At 43.5% G+C, this 18,880-nt stretch overlaps 1 protein-coding gene across 4 annotated transcripts in view; it reads right to left on the minus strand.

Annotated features, from left to right (window-relative positions):
• LOC136578951 (cytochrome c oxidase subunit 4 isoform 1, mitochondrial-like) overlaps nt 1-18,880 on the minus strand; it is a 127,392-nt gene that overhangs the window by 78,314 nt on the left and 30,198 nt on the right. The window contains exon 1 of one of the 4 annotated variants that reach the window (XM_066579168.1): nt 17,426-17,482. The exons of 1 other annotated variant lie outside the window; for it this stretch is intronic. In XM_066579168.1, the coding sequence (XP_066435265.1) occupies nt 17,426-17,467 (42 nt within the window). In that variant the 5' untranslated portion in view covers nt 17,468-17,482. Of the gene's footprint in view, nt 1-5,339; nt 5,382-6,609; nt 6,690-17,425; nt 17,483-18,880 lie in introns of those variants that run through there. 2 more of the 4 variants (XM_066579170.1, XM_066579171.1) reach the window with 2 other exon arrangements.

Genomic DNA, 18,880 nt, shown 5'->3' on the forward strand with positions numbered 1-18,880 from the left:
ACGCCACCCCCCGCCCCCCGAATCTTTTCGTCCGAGTAGTCAGTTACTCGGAGAAAGCGGTGCTCGAGTGCAAAAATGTCCTAAACGAGTAAGTTCGCTCATGTCTAGTAGCAATATAGCATAAGGAAAGGAATCCAGCTTCATGAAAGAGATCTACTTCATTGAAAATGAATGCTTAAAATAAATAAAAATACTTTTGAAATTAAGAAATACATGCAATAAAAGGTCAATAGATGCTGAAGTGCCAACGTGCCTTACCATGTGCCGACCTTTTATTATATGTAATTTTAAGCATTTATTTTCAATAATATAGATATTTTTTATGAATCTGGATTTTTTTCTTATACCATATTGCTCTCGGAGCAGGGTGACTCGCAGCTGTCTGTTTGAGATTTTCTTTTTAGTTATGAAATTCACTGTAAGTCCAAAGTCCGATGAAGAAGGTTATACAAAAGGCTCTCTCGCTGTATATATGTATGTGTATATATATAACAGCCTTTGGACTGGTTGTATTGTTGTATTCATGTCAGTATTCTATAAGGTCTTTATGAGGTGTGTAAAAACTAATATATTTTATTATACTGCTGACTTCATTATGCAATACCTGTGTTGATCATTAACTTCAAGATAACATTCGCAAAGCTGGTTTTCGTTACATTTTTATTGCAGTTTTAGTTGGAAAGATTGAATGACCTGTCACTTTTGTTGGCTGAGTGCACCAAGTCTCCGGAGAGATGAAAGGCGAGCAATATGTACACCTGTCTCTGTGTTAGGAATTGCAAATAACAGTCTACACCTTGTAGTCAGTTGATGGTAATCATTGCCGCCTGCTGTATTGGGGCTGCGTGCACATCCTCTTGGGAGCTATACTTAAAGCAGGGAGAATAAATATGATGTTTAAAGAGAACTAGAATGGCATGTTTGGGGGGTGTTGTCAATTTATTACAAGAGAAATGGTGAATCTAGCAGAATGAAACTGGAGAGAGGCAAACCGTTGGGCAAACTTAGCAATATTTCACCTTGATTGATTTAATTCTTCACAAAACCGTTGCTGCAATGCTAGGAGAATCTTCCTTCACTGCAAAGCTGATGATAGGGATGCTTATTGTCATAGAAATCATCTGAAGTATGTTACCTGATCAGAGTGTGGTTCTTCTTATGCAATGGTTGTCCACCATTGCATAATAAGTGGGCAGCCCACCCGGACTCACACCCATTATATCGAGGAGGACGGGTCTGTCTGAATACACACATTGTAATGCTGAGAAGAAAAAAGTGTAAAAACGCTAAACTTTTAAAATCGGCCACAGAATGAAGTGTAAAACTGGGGTCCCTAGAGTCCATCAGAAGAGATTATTATAGAAGCCCACTAATGCTATAGGAATGCATGTAGTTTAGCATAAAATACAATGTGTTCTCCCACCGGTGATCACTGTGATGTAATGCTCCAGCATGTCATGGTGTGCTAACTATCTAATGCCCTTGACATACTATTATAACAACATGTGGAAAAGGCTGAAACTGAGTGTATCTATTAGTTTTCAGACACAACTTATAACATAGCCCTGCTGATCTCCATGGTCCTCCCCAAGAATAGTCTTGGAGACTTCCACAGAATATGTCATAAATGCCTGATTGCCAATTCAAGGCCAATTCACACGGTCTATATAGATTAATGGAGAGATGGCTGCAGTTGTGTACAGCATATACACTGAAATATATGGTAGCACTTGCCTCTTTCAATAACTCCTATAGAGTTCAATAGATGAGCAGCACACAAGAGTGGCCAACTCTCCATGAGGTCTCAGAAGAGTGCAGTAGCTGGGAAATAGTGAATGGGGGTTATGGGATCTCCATTCTCCTGGCGTGAGAGGGTCTCAGAAATGGCATTTAGGCATGGGTGTACGTATAGGGGATGTGGTCGCACCTGGGCCCAGTAGTCCTAGAGGGCCCATAAAGTGTCTCTTCCCCATATTGCAAACCAATACTATCAATGAAGCTTTATAGTTGGGGGCCCAGTTCCAGATTTTGCACTGGGCCCAGCAGCTTCAAGTTACGCCTCGGATTTAGGGCATATCCTGTAGATGGGAATACCCCTTAAACACTGTCATGTCATATTATCACTTGAAACAGTAAGATGCAATATTTCTGGTGTGCCACTCTGGAGGGGGAGGGGGAGGAAAGAGTTTATTGGCGGAGGCTGTGCATTGTGCGGGGCTAACAGGGAAGCCCACTTGCTAGTTCAGGAGCCCACTGGAGGATCCACCAATTCCCAGGTGGGCCAATATGATCCTGACAGTATGTAGAAAGTGTAAATCAGGTTTACCTACTTCGAATAAATTCTGTTATCCGAAGCTAACTGTCAAGCAGTGGCAGTGGATCCACTTTGCTATGAACCGATCTGACTGGGCTACATCTGAGGGCGGCACCTGCGGTCTCATGGGATTCACTCTTTAACACCCCCATGGTTCAGAACTGAATGGCATATTATCCCAGTGACTTGGAAACCTAGCATAAACTCAACAGCGAGGACACTGCAGAAGAAACTTGTTAAGGCTTCTCGAAGACCTTGTAAAAGGTAGACAGGAAAATCTGCAAGTTTCTGGTAACAGACTCACCATATTTCGTGAGGACAGTCACTCTCATCACAGTCTCACCAGACATAAGTGACATGATAAACCCCAACGTGGACCTGACTGTAGGAAACTAACTTGCCATTAGCTCGAAATGAATCATGCCTAGGTTCAACAATCTATGCCAGGTTTTCCGATCCCTGTCCAAACCTGTGTTGAAGCTTGGATTGTAGCTTGAGCTGTGACTTGACTGTGGCTTGAGCAGTAGGGGAAGATCCAGGACATCGAAATGACCAGAGAAATCTGCTGGGACTTGAAAATGTGTTCCTGGTATGCATGTCGTTGCTTGATCTCTTAGAGCATCATCGCTTGCTCAGCCAGTGGGGGATCAGTTGGGTGCATGGCCTGTACAAACTGTGAAGCAGGGGCGTTGACGCACTGTGCTATAAACCAGTTTGACTTAGATCTGAGGGCAGCACAACTCTTTTCCTAGGATTCACCCTTTAACCCTACCAATTAAGACCTGATTTTCACTTCAGGAGCCCCCAAACCTTTACCCCAGAAGTAGTCCTGGTAATGTAGCAGCTGAAACACATTGGCCAAGGTAATTAATCATAACGCAGTAGTGACAGAGACATGGTTGTAAAACAGAGCCGAGGTCAGGACAGGTAGAGTTCTTGCATAACAATATAGCAGGCCAAGGGTCGGGGCCGGCAGCAGGCAGATGTAAAATGGTCCAAAAAAAGCCAAGGTCAGGAGAGGAGAAGTTGGGAAAGATGGGTAGAGCAAGCATGGATCAAAGCAGAACAAACCAGAAGTCAGTCAGAACAAGAGCACCCTTGCATACCAAACTGATCTAATTGATTAGAAATCTGCTAGCGAAGGAAGGTGCCTAAAATAGTAGAGGTTTGTGTGGATTGGCCAAGAATGGAAAAGCTGTGTGCATATGCTGGCCCATTAAGAGGTGGACCAGCAGCACATCCTATGGGGACCAGGAAACAGTGAATGCGGTATCTGCTGTATAGGACAGGAAAGATGTGATGTTGACTGCAGCTGACGGCAGAAAGAGGTAAGGGCCGAGACCAGCCGCCATAGCACTAACTTAGCCATACAGCTATATGCCAGCTTTTTTCCATTTTATGTACCAGCACCCAAGACTGCTAGAACTCCTCCATATTTTTCTTCCAGTTTTTAGTCGTAAAGCCAATTGCATATAACAAGGAACTTATCTGCATGCAGTGCACAGTCACTGAGAAGGCCTAAAATCAGAGCATCAGACAGACAAAATGTGTTTTTTTCCCTATGATTGCAGACCGGGACCGGCATCTGAGCAGACATTGAACTAAAACATCTAATTAATATACACTTAAAGTAGTTGTACCAAGCTTGCAAGCTGTTCTCTATCCATAGGTGATAGCTTGCACATGCACCGTTAGCACTTCATTCATTTCAATGAGGCTGATGGAAATACCTGAGTGGGCACCATTGAAAACACATGAAGTGCCGATGTGTGCTTGCGCGACCAGCACTTCATTCCTCCTTACTGTAGAAGGGGGGGTGGGTGCAGTAACCCCGCAATGAGGAGGATGGGGAAGATGGGACGCCCAATCTCAAGATAGGTGGGGGTCTCAGCAGTGGCAGATAGCTTGCAACCTTGGTATGACCTTTCTAATGCATTTCCTATGACTATAATGTAAGTAACTGTATATCGGGAAGACAAGTGAGATAAAGTCAGGGTTGAGTTGATAACATGTAATTAAAAACATTTAAAATACACAAAAATCATGATCAGTAATGATAATACAATGCCGATCAACCTGCAGGTCGGCCCATAGAGGCATCTCAGATGCACAAGGTACAATACTTATAATGCTAGCAAACATCACCCCACAAATATAGAAGAAAAATAATAAATCTGCATAAAAATACAATAACGTCAATTACTATAAAGTGTAAATGCATGTAAAGTGCAGCAATATAAAAAACCCCCACAAGTAATACCCTTTATCTAAAATCTAGTACTAGCAGGGGCATGATACCCCATAAAGCAGCAATCAATGAATATAATGAGAGGGCAGTATACTGGATTGTGTGTATTTTCACATATTTGTAGAATAAGAGACTATAGGCCAATCTAGACGCAACGATTATTGCTCCAAATTAGTTAAAAGTGTGGCAAGTGGGCGATAATCGTTACGTGTAAGCGTGCGCCCAGTGTGCACTTTGCGCTAGTAATTCGCTCGTTGTCTTTCAGTTTACTTAAAATCCATTGTTTGGCCATTCGCTTATTGTTTGGTTTAAATGAAGATCGTTCAGTCGTTTAACGATTTTTACCTATTTTTTGCCTTCACTGACGCACGCGCCATTCAAACAAACTGTCATTCAATTATCGTTTACGTCCATTATCGTCGTTTTTCAAAGGATAATCGTTAAGTTCAAACGGTCGTCTTAAAAAGCAAAACCATCGCTCACTTTTGATCGCTTACACGAATTTGGAGCGATAATCGTTGCGTCTAAATGGACCTTAACCGAGACAAACTGATTTTTAATTGGGAGCCGTGTCTGCAGGAGATGCATCTCACAGCCGTCAGATGCTGGAAGCACAATTATATCGCTGCTCAGCAATACAAATACACTAATAAAATACACATTTTTGTCCATAAATGTTAGCCAAAGTAAACTTTTTTTCCCCAATACAAATGCGGAAATATGGAATGTCAGTCACACATAAAGACTTGGACACCCTTGAAGAAAACAAAGTCTTACTAGGTCATTGTCAGCCTCTTGTTCTGTATATGCTACCACAAATGTCTCAAGGCGTCTGCTTTCATATTACACCACAAGTTTCAGAATCATTCTAGTGTATGACAAGCAATGCATGGGAGGGTCCACTTGGAAATGAGCCTCATTAGTGCTGTGCTCAGAGTCACGTAGCAATACTTCCTCATCTGAGCCGGGAAGGGCCCTGTACAAGGCTTATCAATATATGTCATATCAGGAGATTACTCTATCATCCATGTATGTATGGCAAACATTGTATTTGTACTGTACAACGGCAAATATTCAGAAGCAGCGGCAGAAAGATTTGTATTTTATCTCTGCTATTGAAAAAAATATGGAAAAAAAAATATATATATACATACAGTAGATGAAGCCAGTGATAAAGGTAAAATGGGGAAATTAACTTTTAAAAATTGCAAAAGAACATATTCTATGTAACATTTAGTTGTAGAATCTCTATTTCTGGTGCTTTCGACTTGAGTTTCTTAGATGGAGCAGAGCAGAGATTGTAACTCGTCAGCACAAATATTCTTTTTAATGTTTTACATAAAACTGTTGGTACACTTTCATTATTATTAGGCATATGCAATGAGATTTAGGTGCCAAGTTATTATTATTCTCACCGTCTACAAAGTGTCATTACGTTGCACAGTAACATTTCGAGCGACATATAGACTGCTACATACATTGTCAAGACCATTTATGGACTTTCCCAATTTTATACAACCTGTCTAGATAGAAGGACTATTTCTATACTGACAGATTCATTAGCTTCTGATATAAAGAAATGAATTGTGACCATAATTGGTGACAGCGAGTGATGTGAATGGTGACAGTATCTGCGCAGTGCTACGCTGCAGGACATAAGCCACATATATGGTATCAGGGACTCTAGGCATTGTCTGCAAATATTACCATTTAATAACTAGAACCAGGAAAATGTAAGGTATGGATGAATGTGATGTACGTGACTCGACCATCAGAATACTCATTTGTGTCGCCACTTATGTTGTTTCCTATTAACCCTGCTGAATATATTGTATAGCTGGCTGTATTATGCAGTTTGTCAATACTTTGAACTATCCCTTTATCTGACATTTATACAACGCAGAACATAAATAGACAATATAGAAATAGATAATATAGAAAATATTTGTAACCAAATCTTATGGACATTTCAATAGAAACTGCTGCTTAAAACTTCCCAAGCTCCATTTCTGCATTGCAGAGTATGACAGACAGAAGCTCATCTTACCTTTGTCTCCCTTTGTATCTGCTTTTAAGAATGAACTTGTCTTCAGTCTCTGCTTCGATAGGCAGTTCCCTATATGTATATATCTGTGACTGTTCAAACAGAAAGTAGGTGTTGCTGGTTTATAGCCAGGCCAACCTCCTTATAATAGGAAGTCACAGAAAGAAAGACTGCACATAGTGCAGGAGCCCGAAACATGAGAAGTGGCCGGTCTGATGGAGACTTATTAGTGTATTCTTTTATTATTTTGGATAAGGAACGGATCTGTTATCACATGGCTTGTACGCAAATGTTGGGTTATTAACATCATTATCATACTCTATTGAAACTATGATGCAAGGGTGGTTTCACACCGGCATTTGGGGTCCTTTAAAAATTGATCGGTTTTAACTGAATCATTGGAGTCATTACAAAATGAAGCAGAACTTATGCGGGCAAATACCTTTTTTGTGGTTAGAGTAGCTGAATATTGGATATGCAGGTTGTTGCACACTCCACAAGTATCACTCTGGGAGGTCTGTCAGGGCTTATCCTTTAAGCCAGCACAATGCAGACAATGCCCACTCCTGGCTGGTGGGTGGTGGCTGGGCTTCTCCCTCCCCCTCCTCTTCCCAGGGCTTCACTTCTCTTCTCGTCCCTCTCCCATTCTCTCCCTCTGAGGTCACCGATTGTTTTGCTTTGCAGTGTACTGTTAAAAAAAGGATCCATTCAAAACTGAAGGCCGACGGAGGCCCTTCAGTTTGCTTCCCTCTGCAAGTGCAAAAAAAAGAAAGAAAGGTGCTTTCCGTTTTTTTTTTGGTTGGGAACAATAACGCTGCAAGCTGTACTTTTTACCGTTCAGAAAAATTGAAAGTGAACACAATGGAGTCAAAGTGAACCCAAACCGAGACCCCAGAAATGTATTGCCCTCTATGAGTCGAGTATGCTCCGGCAATGGAAAAATGAAAGAGTTATGGGACTTTGTATGCAGAGATGTCATAAAAACTTTTTTCCCAAAAAGGGTTTTTATTATACAAAAGGAGAAAAACATACAAAAAAAAAAAAAAAAAAAAAAAAAAAAAATCGCTATTTTTGGTATCATCGTAATCGAACCGACCTGCAGAAAGAATTTATCATATCATTTATGCTGCATGATTAATGCTGTAAAAAAAGCCAAATACACAGTGGGAGAATTTATGTTTTTTCTGCCCTTCAAACAAAACAAACAAAAACCATGTGATACATTATCTTTACCCAAAAAATGGTACCAGTAAACACTACAGCTTGTAATGCAAAAAACAAGCCCTCATACGGCCATGCCGATGGAACGGTAAAAAAAAAGTTATGGCTTTTGAATAGTGGAAATAAAAAAACAAAAATATTGTTGCATCCTTATGGCCAAAATAGACTGTGTCACTTAGGTGTTAATACCATGAAGCTGTTGGTCCATGGGGCTCCGGACAAAGAGAGACTCACATTTTTCGATACAAATGTATTGATGGTGACAGTAACCTATAGTGTCCGTCCAGGACCACCCTATCCTTCTCCTATATTGCGAGTTATGCATTCAGCTTAGCTGCATCATATGACAGAATAAGAGATATCTTGGACACGTGCATATGATACAGTCTTAGGTCTTACCAACTATGCATTAGCTGAGGAAGTTTATAAATGTAGCATTGCACGTGACAATAGTGTACGAGTATTCAGGCATTCACAATGCATTGAAAAAACACAACAGAAGTAGCTGCCGGGCTACTTTTCCATGGCCCACCCTGTAGATGCTATGGTGATGATAAGTGAGTGTGAGGCATGGCATGCAGTTACATAATGCATACCCTTAAGTGTATGCTAACATGTATAATATGTTGGCGCTATACAAATAAATATAAGTATATATATGATCAAAAATGGTTTATATTAACATTTTAGATTTTTGCTTTATTTCAGCAATTTTTCATTAACTTTTAGACCCAGCATAGGCTATTCTCACAATGTATTGATCGTTTACATTAAACATATTGACCAGGAAGCGATCCTAATGTATATGCGGAACAGAGGCTGTGATAGATGCCTAACAAGGGCATTCATCACCCATGGGCAATGGCATCCTGTAAAAAATGTCTCTGGTATAAACACATGCCATTAAAGCCTATGGGTAACGGATGCTACTTGTATTGCACTTGCCACTCATAGGCTATAATGGTATCCATTTAACGGATGTATCATGAAAAGTGATTTGAAAGTGATTGAAAAGTTCTTGGCCTGAGTGTCATCCGTTAACCATAGACTATTATGATATTCATTTAATGGATATGTTTTTTTAAAAGGATTCTTCTGGATAAAATAGCGTGGACTGTTGCACTAGTCCATCCAGATTTTTAAAAGTTGTATTCCTAGTAGATACCAGTCGAATGGAAGCTCAAAAGACCTCCATATGGTAATTGGGGACCTACGCATCCATTTGACATATTTCAAAAAGATCTCAAAAACTCAGTGTGAAAGGAGCCACAGACACAAAAGTCATTGTAACAGTTATTGTGAAGGCTCAGTTCATAACTTGAAGCTCCTGGACCCCAATGCAGAATCTGTAACAGAGCCCACAGCTGCCATTTGTCATTTATAATATGGTACTAGTGCTTTCCTTTGTGGAAGACAGGCTGTCAGGTATTAGGGCCCGGATGTTACCGCTACTTCTGCAACGCCCATAGCTATACCCACAAGTGTCTTGTGCTCAGCACAGTTGACAACAGGGCTAAAATCTGAAGTCTAAAGCCTCCTGCGCATAGCACAGTACGGAAACCATGTTCATTATACTACAAATTCATAGGCATTCTATATAACGATGCATGGTGCTTCTTCATGACTCTGTACCATGGAGATATTCCACCACCCCCTGGAAGCAATGGAGACACAAAAGATTCAAGCAGCAAAGGGTTCCATCGCAAATCAGGCAAAAATACTGGAAGAAATAGCGCTGCATGCCATAGGTAAAAAGGCCAGGCAGCAGAGCGGAGACCGAACGGACCCCATTATAGTCGATAGGTTCCATTCGGTGCTGTTCGGTTCCGCCATAAGATGGATTTGTTCAGCCATGGGATTCCCCTTTCCTGCTCCCCAAAATGAAGCAGTAAAAAAAGAAACCTCCCATGCAGATGTGAAAGCAACATAATACTAGTATAGTCATTGTACTATTTATTTTTATACGACTCTTACTCATACTAGTTACACTACATTCATAGTCAAAACCAATCCCACCCTAAAAGGTGGCAGAATGGAGTGAAACTTTCTCTAAGTAAGAGATTACAATATCAGAGCAGAAGGATAATTCATTGCAGAAAACTGATCCCTTGTAGGGAGGCTCTAGTACCCTGTTATACCGCCTCTAGCTTGGATACAAGATGTGATACAGGGGGCATAGAGGCTCTAGTATCCTGTTGGGCCACCTCTAGCTTGGATACAAGATGTGATACAAGCAGGGATGGAGGCTCTAGTACTATGATGTACTGACTTGGATACAAGATGTGATACAGGCGGGCATGGAGGCTCTAGTATCCTGTTGTACTACCTATAGCTTGGATACAAGATGTGATATGGCTGAGCATGGAGGCTCTAGTACCCTGTTGTACTACCTATAGCTTGGATACAAGATGTGATACACGTGGGCATGGAAGCTCTAGTATCCAGTTGTACTGCCTCTAGCTTGGATACAGGATGTGATACAGGCAGGGATGGAGGCTCTAGTACCCTGTTGTACTGCCTCTAGCTTGGATACAAGATGTGATACAGAAGGGCATGGAGGCTCTAGTACCCTGTTGTACTGACTTGGATACAAGATGTGATACAGGCGGGCATGGAGGCTCTAGTACCCTGTTGTACTACCTCTAGCTTTGATACAAGATGTGATACGTGTGGGCATGGTGGCTCTAGTACCCTGTTGCACCGTCTCTAGCTTGGATACGAGATGTGATACTAAAGGCATGGAGGCTCTAGTACCCTGTTGTACCACCTCCACCTTGGATACAAGATGTGATAAGGGAGTGAATGGTGGCTCTAGTACCCTGTTGTACCGCCTCTAGCTTGGATACAAGATGTGATACGGGGGGGGGGGGGAGGCATGGATGCTCTAGTGCCCTGTTGTACAGTCTTTAGGTTGGATACAAGATGTGATATGGACAGGCATGGAGGCTCTAGTACCCTGTTGTACTGCCTCTAGCTTGGATACAAGATGTGATACGGGGGGCACGGAGGCTCTAGTACTCTGTTGTACCACCTATAGCTTGGATACAAGATGTGATACAGAAGGGCATGGAGGCTCTAGTACCCTGTTGTACTGACTTGGATACAAGATGTGATACAGGCAGGCATGGAGGCTCTAGTACCCTGTTGGGCTACCTCTAGCTTGGATACAAGATGTGATACAGGCAAGCATGTAGGCTCTAGTACCCTGTTGTACTACCTATAGCTTGGATACAAGATGTGATACAGGTGGGCATGGAGGCTCTAGTATCTTGTTGTACTACCTCTAGCTTTGATACGAGATGTTATACGTGTGGGCATGGTGGCTCTAGTACCCTGTTGCACCGTCTCTAGCTTGGATACGAGATGTGATACTAGAGGCATGGAGGCTCTAGTACCCTGTTGTACCGCCTCTAGCTTGGATACAAGATGTGATACGGGGGGGGGGGCATGGATGCTCTAGTACCCTGTTGTACAGTCTTTAGGTTGGATACAAGATGTGATATGGACAGGCATGGAGGCTCTAGTACCCTGTTGGGCTACATCTAGCTCGCATTCAAGATGTGTAATACTGGTGGGCATGAAGGCATACAGGTTCCATATGGTATCCTGCGGCATATTACTTTACATTTGCTGTAACTGAGCCTCTAGATCGTACAAACTCATAGGCAGCCGAAGTTGGTGTTCCAGATGGTTCCATACATCTTCTATTGATAATAAATCTGGCAAACAGGCATTATCTTGATGGAAAATGCCTCTTGGAAGACGCCATAAGAGGAACACGTGTAACTGCAGGATGTCCTGAACTTATCAATGAACTGTCAATGTCCCCCGTACCACTACAGAAAATAACAGACTGTCATATGCGATGGCCCCTCAGGATCATTGGAGGCGGTGTGCCGCTCCACAGCGAAGGCAGGATTGAGGTGCTCACCCCTAGGTCTCCATACATCAAAACGGATATTGGCAGCGCACAAGCAAAACCAAGATTCATCGCTGAAGACAACCCGATTCCACTCCGTAGCGTCCAGTTTCATCATTCACATCATCACTGCAAACACAGGCAACTGTGTTTGTTTGGGTGTCAAATTTAGTATACATAATGGGCGCCATGAGACTGAATGTCCTTCAGCCAAGAGCAAGCAAATGGTTCCGTCAGACACAGGGCATGAAATATGGCGCCCCCTGTCTCTGGATGGCAAATAACACAACAGTTGGAGATACTCGTACCTGTCAGACAATCCAACGATCTTCTCTACTGGTGGCCTCTTGGGGGGGTCCTGAGCCCCATCACCTTCTGTGCATGCCCTCACGCACCCACTGGTCCCAATACCTCCTAACAGTCTGGTCAGACACTCCTCTCTACTGGTGGTCTGTAAGGGGCGTCCTGAGCCCGATCACCTTGTGTGCCCACATCCACTGGTCCCAACACCTCCTAAAAAGCCTGGTCAGACGCTCCTCTCTACTGGTGGTTTTTAGGGGGCGTCTTGAGCCCGGTTACCTTGTGTGCCCTCACACATCCACTGGTTTCAACATCTCCTAACAGTCTGGTCAGACGCTCCTCTCTACTGGTGATCTGAAGGGGGTGTCCTGAGCCGGGTCACCTTGTGTGTCCTCACATATCCACTGGTCCCACCACCTCCTAACAGTCTGGTCAGATGCTCCTCTCTACTGATGGTCTGTTGGGAGTCTTGAGTCCGGTCACCTTGTGTGCCCCCATCCACTGGTCCCAACACCTCCTAACAGTCTGGTCAGATGCTCCTCTCTACTGGTGATCTGTAGGAGGCGTCCTGAGCCCGGTCACCTTGTGTGCCCTCACCCATCCACTGGTCCCAACACCTCCTAACAGTCTGGTCAGACTCTCCTCTCTACTGGTGGTCTGTAGGGGGCATCCTGAGCCCAGTCACCTTGTATGCTCGAATCCATTTATCCCAACACCTCCTAACAGTCAAGTCAGAGGCTCCTCTCTACTGGTGGTCTATAGGGGGCGTTCTGAGCCCGATCACTTTGTGTGCCCTCACCCATCCACTGGTCCCAACACCCCCAAACAGTCTGGTCAGATGCTCCTCTCTACTGATGGTCTGTAGGGGGCATCCTGAGCCCGGTCACCTTGTGTGCCCTCACCCATCCACTAGTCCCAACACCTCCTAACAGTCTGGTCAGATGCTCCTCTCTACTGGTGGTCTGTAGGGGGCGTCCTGAGCCCGGTCACCTTGTGTGCTCTCACCCATCCACTGGTCCCAACAGCTCCTAACAGTCTGGTCAGATGCTCCTCTCTACTGGTGGTCTTTTGGGGCGTCCTGAGCCCAGTCACCTTGTCTGCCCTCACACACCCACTGGTCCCAACACCTCCTAACAGTCTGGACAGAATGGCCCGGTGGAGATCAATTCATCGATACGACCATCCAGCTTCTCACACCCCAATAATGCACCCCCTAACAGTCTGGTCAGATGCTCCTCTCTACTGGTGGTCTGTAGGGGGCGTCCTGAGCCCGGTCACCTTGTGTACCCTCACACACCCACTGGTCCCAACACCTCCTAACAGTCTGGTTAGACTCTCCTCTCTACTGGTGGTCTGTAGGGGCGTCCAGAGCCCAGTCACCTTGTGTGCCCTCACACATCCACTGGTCCCAACACCTCCTAACAGTTTGGACAGAATGGCCCAGTGGGGGACAATAGAACAGCTTCTCACACCCCAATAATGCGCCTCCTCTCAGACCCTGGTAACGGGGGGAAATCTCTTCTCTGCGTCGTAGAGGCGTCTAGTGGCCAACAAGCTCTACAAGCTGAAGAAGAGGTCACTACACACAAGGAGCGTCCGAGAGCCTCTTATAGGCCAAGGGGGAACCACTATTAGGGCCTCAGATGGCAAGACCATTCATCTAATCACACCACAACTCTCATCATTTACAGATCTGCCTGAGAGGGATCTGCAGGACGGGGTCTACAGCAAAACAACAAGTTCTTCTAGGGGTGGAATTTTGTTTGACAAAGAGTGTATATTCATTATATATTTATTTTTAAAATTTTGAAACAATGTGTAATAGAAAGTTCCAGGATCAAGAATGAAGAATGATACACAAGGTTCCCTTACAAGCCATCTCTATTAAATTGCATTTCTTTGAACTTGTAAAGGGGTAACAGTGTAAAGCATGATGTTCACAAATAGCACCGCCGAGGTCTGCAGAGGGACACCACGCTTTGTTCTGCTAGTTTCACATAAAAGGTAGTTCCAGTGTTTATATGAGAGTGCGGAAAAATACACGTGTCAGACGCAGAAGATGCAGCGACTCTGAGGAGATTGCACAGAGCATTGAGTGGAGCTCCGCTGTCCCAGAGGACAAGCATTCAGAATACCTGATCCATAGTCACAGTCCTTTGGAAAGTGGATGCGGACATCAGCAGGCAGTGTCAGAGCAAAAAGCTGAATAAAGTTCATGCAGCAGACTACTATGTCTTCCTTCTTGGCACCGCAGAATTCATGTTGCCTGGACACCTGGTAAGCCTTGTGACAGAGTGATCACTCACTTCTTCCCAGTTTCTGAAGTACTGCAGTACTACCTGATGGAAGACCCCTCCCTGAGGAGCCCTCCATACAGAGCTGGGCTGATGCCATAGACAAGTCCTAACCCCTGAGCCTTGGATCTGCAAGCTCACAGAATGCATGAACTTTACCTTGGCTGTCCACAAGGTGGCGCTGGTATACCTGTTGCACAGTTATATGAATATAAGCTGTAACTTACATATTAGCATATATTGGTTATAGTGCACTTTTTTAGCGAAAATATGTAAATTTCACAACTTCAGCTTGTCATTTTCATTATGGTATATTTACTGCATTGTCACTTGGCCGCAGTCTGTTATTTGTCACTTTAAGAAAATTCTACAAGGTTCACTGTCTTAGATACATGTGACAAGGTCCTGTAGATACACAGTATAGTGTCTATTTTTGTATTTTTGCTGATGGCAATTTTTCGCATTCATGCGCAGAAGATCGCAGGGGGTGAATGAGAGCAAAAAGTAGGAGATTCAAATCCAGTCGCGTGAGACCGGCCTTAGTGCTCACTCTCACAGGCGTATTTTGTCTGCGTATCACATGTGTATCTTTCAATGCATGTAATACACAGCTCGCAGCAAATGCACACGTAACATGCGTACTTAGGGCTTCTACCCACTAGTGTTTTTTTTTTAACGCTGTGTTTTTTCAACGTGATTTTCTAGTGTTAAAATTGCATTGCCCAAAAATCACTAAAACACAAACTTGCGATTTTTATGCGATGCGATTTTAACATTAGAAAGTCCCATTGAAAGAAAAGCAGCAATATCTTAAAGGGTGTGTTAACCCTTTAAGAATGCGGCCCTTTTTTTCTTTCATTTTTAGTTTTTTCTCCTCACTTTTGAAAAAAAATCATAACTCCTATTTACCCATAAACGCACCAGTCTGAGGGCTTATCTTTTGCAGGACAAGTTGTATTTTTCAATGTATTAAATTTACTGAAAAACTTTATAAAGTTCTAAGGGTCAGTCTGATTATTATTATATGAAATGTGGATAGTTATTTTTTTTTGCTGTATTACTAAATAAAATAACTTTGCAAAAAAAAATAATTTAATTTCTGTCGCCATCCTCTGACCACCTAACTTTTTTATTTTTTTTCTGTCAACATAGTGGCGGGAGAGCTCATTTTTTGCGAGATGTCCTGCAGTTTCTATTGGTACCATTTCGGAGTACAAATGATATCTTTTTATTACATTTTTTCTTGGAGACGGGGTGACCAAAAAAGAGCAATTCTTGCATTGTGTATTTTTTTTCCCGGACAACGTTCACCGTGTGAGATAAATAATGCATTACTTTGAGAGATCGGACTTTTAGGGACACAGCAATACCCAATATGTTTTTGCTTTTTTTATTTAGAATTTTTATTATAAATATGGCAAAAAGGGTTTTTTTTCCTTAAACAATTAGTGAAACTTTTTTAAAAACATTTTTTTGTTTGTTTTTATAGTCCCCAGAGGGGACAAGAACTTGTGATGGTTTGATCGCTCCTGCAGTATAATGTAATACCATAGTATTGCATTATATGACAGGCATGCCTTGATAGGCAATCTGCAATGGGAGCCCTGGGGGCTTTCAGAAGGCCCCCCCGACGCAATGACAAATGAATGGAACCCCACGATCTCATCGCGGGTGAGGGGTAACGTTCAGGACCCCTAAACTTCAATCAGGGCATTTAAATACTGCTGTCAGAATTGATGGTGACAATTCAAGAGTTAACAGGCATGATCAGTGGAAACGCTGATGAGCTGTTGTAGGCAGGTGTCAGCTGTAAGGCTGGGTTCACACGGGGCGGAATTACCACGGAATTTCCATGTGGACGTTCTGCACGGAAATTGCTCCTGCAATCTTAATCCTGAGATTATGCAGCAAAGTGGATGAGATTTGCAAAAATCTTGGCCACACGCTTTGGGTGTTCGCTGCAGCAATGCTGCAAGGAAACTGATGTGCGGCAAAGAATTCAAATCCATGGCAAGTCAATTGCATTGCCGTTTCCGCTGCGGGCTTCTCCTCTCTATGGGGAGAGATGGCCGCTGCGGAATATAGGCGGACAAGCCGCTTCAAAACCCACGTGGGCTTTGAAGCTGCCTCTCAGCAGTGGAAATCTTGTGGAATTTCTGTGTGTTCCTGCTGCGGACATTCTGCAAGATTTCTGCAGGATTTACGCCCCATGTGAACCTAGCCAAAAAAACAGGTTGTACGCACATTGCATGGAGTGGGATTGAACCCTGACCCTTCTCCATACAGTCTCCGGACCCCAGTGACGTGACTGTATGTCATGGAGCATTAAGGGCATGAAAGTGGGGCCCAAATACTGAAATATTGTACCAACACCATAGTCACATTTACTCAATTTAGGAGGACCTCTATAACTTCCAGGGCCAATGCTGGGGTTATAGAAGACCGGGGACCCAAGTCCCAAGGTGTACTATATGTCCCCCTTAACACACACAGAAATATTTATATACATATATAGTTATCACATAATGCTGCGATGTCATGACCCCTGCCACTACCGGTACATAGCAATGTTATCAGAACATAAAGGAGACAGAAGAAAGGAGAAAGCAACTTGATGGTCTGAAATGAAAGCTTAATATCACGTCCAACCTGAGTGTAATTCAGACCTCGCCCAGGGTGAACACAAATAGAAGGGGAATGCATGCAAATGGACACCAAAACAGACTGAACAGTAAATGGGACTTGTGAGCAGACATCCAACGATGACTGACAAACACCAAATCACTTACCCATAATACCCACACACATAAGCCAATGGAATAGCTAAAGTACTTACCAGTTATTAGTTCGTATTTTGGCCAAAATACTTACGTTCACGAGCCCACGACAAAGGTCCTCGTTGTCTTGTGAGTCCCTACTCTTAACAAGACAACTCAAACCCCAGGGAGTCCTGCTTGCAAGTGGGATGATCGTCCCAATAGGGATGGCCCCAAGCTAGAACCTAGGGGCCTTGCTCGCCATAGATAGTAAATGGCATACAAGCAGAACAGGACACTGTTCAAACCAACAGACGAGGGAATCCTACCCAGAACCACATGCATACAGCAACACTAAGCAAAACATTCATGACTCCAAACACCAGGGTTCTCAGAGGAATGAGGAGAAAGATAAATGACCAGCGGCCTCTAGCAAGAAGGGCTGGTATTTATGTGCAGCAGACATGTGGTGATTGGCCGACTGGAGCAATACACACCCAACCAGCTCAATCATCCTACATCTGTGAAAGTGTGCTCCTGAAAACCCATAGAACTACAGGTCCCAGGAGCACAATGTTAGATACATACAAAGGCTAAGGCACTTTTTATATCTATTCCTATCTCCTGATGAAACTTGTGTTAGCAGTTAAGCTACCTGTGAAATCACAGCAGTTGCCGGTTGTTTTTTTTCCTGTTAATGAAAAAAACACTGTACAAAGACCAATATTATTCCATACAGTGATCATATAGTGGTAGATATCAGTTCAATAAGGTACTCTGCAGACCATATAAGTGATTGTAGTACCGATACGAGCGTAAGCAGTGATCACAGGTAATGTTCTCTCTGACTGGAGTTGTTCCCTTTTTTTCTCCATCCAGACAGACCGTCACAATGACTTCTCCAGGTCACAACTTGTGTCAGCAGAATTTAACACAGACATCTTTGGCTCCTCACGTTTCCAGCACTCTCCCTATGTCATTCATACCTCTACACAATCTCACCATCCACGGTGCCCTAGATAGTAATAATTCCACCTGTGGTGTTCCACACAGTAGTAATATATCCCCACATGTGCTCCTTGTAATATCCGCACAATAAGGCTGGGTTCCCACGGGATGGAAATCCCGCGGAAATCTCGCTGCTTGGCCGCACCAAAAAGATGCAAGATTTCCGCGGGAGAGCTGCAGCTTTAAAACCCACGGCATTTCGCCCGCCGGCATTCCGTTGCGTCTTTCTTTCCCCATAGAAAGGAGTGAGGTCACAATGGAAAAAAAAAAAAAGAATTGACATGCCGTGGCTGTCAGTTCCATGCCATATTGTCGGTTCCGCGCGGCTTTGCCTCGACGGATTAGCCGCTCCGTGTGGATGAGATTTTTGCAAAATCTCGTTCACATGGCTGGCTAATTCCGGGATTAGGAGCTGCAGGCGGATTTGTTGCACAAATTCCACACTGAATATCCACGGCAAATCCGTCCCGTGTGAACCCGGCCAAAGTGCTACTTTTAGTGCCCCTCACACAGTTAATGTGCCCCCTTTCATGTCCTCTTCTGCTCGTATTCATTGATAATGCCCTTTATGCCCCACTGAGTAACAATGCGCTCCTTATGGCCCCACTGATTAGTTATGTGCCCTTTTATGCCCTAAATCAGTAATAATTCACCCTTTATGCCTCCACTCAGTAATAATGCACACTTTATGCTCCCACTCTTTAGTAGAGGGAAGAAAACCAGGGAGGCTAGTCCTGAACTGGCACAACCCAACAAGTTTGCAAAGTTGGCAGATG

This window comes from Eleutherodactylus coqui, chromosome 9, assembly GCF_035609145.1.
Source record: "Eleutherodactylus coqui strain aEleCoq1 chromosome 9, aEleCoq1.hap1, whole genome shotgun sequence".
Classification (NCBI taxonomy): Eukaryota; Metazoa; Chordata; class Amphibia; order Anura; family Eleutherodactylidae; genus Eleutherodactylus; species Eleutherodactylus coqui.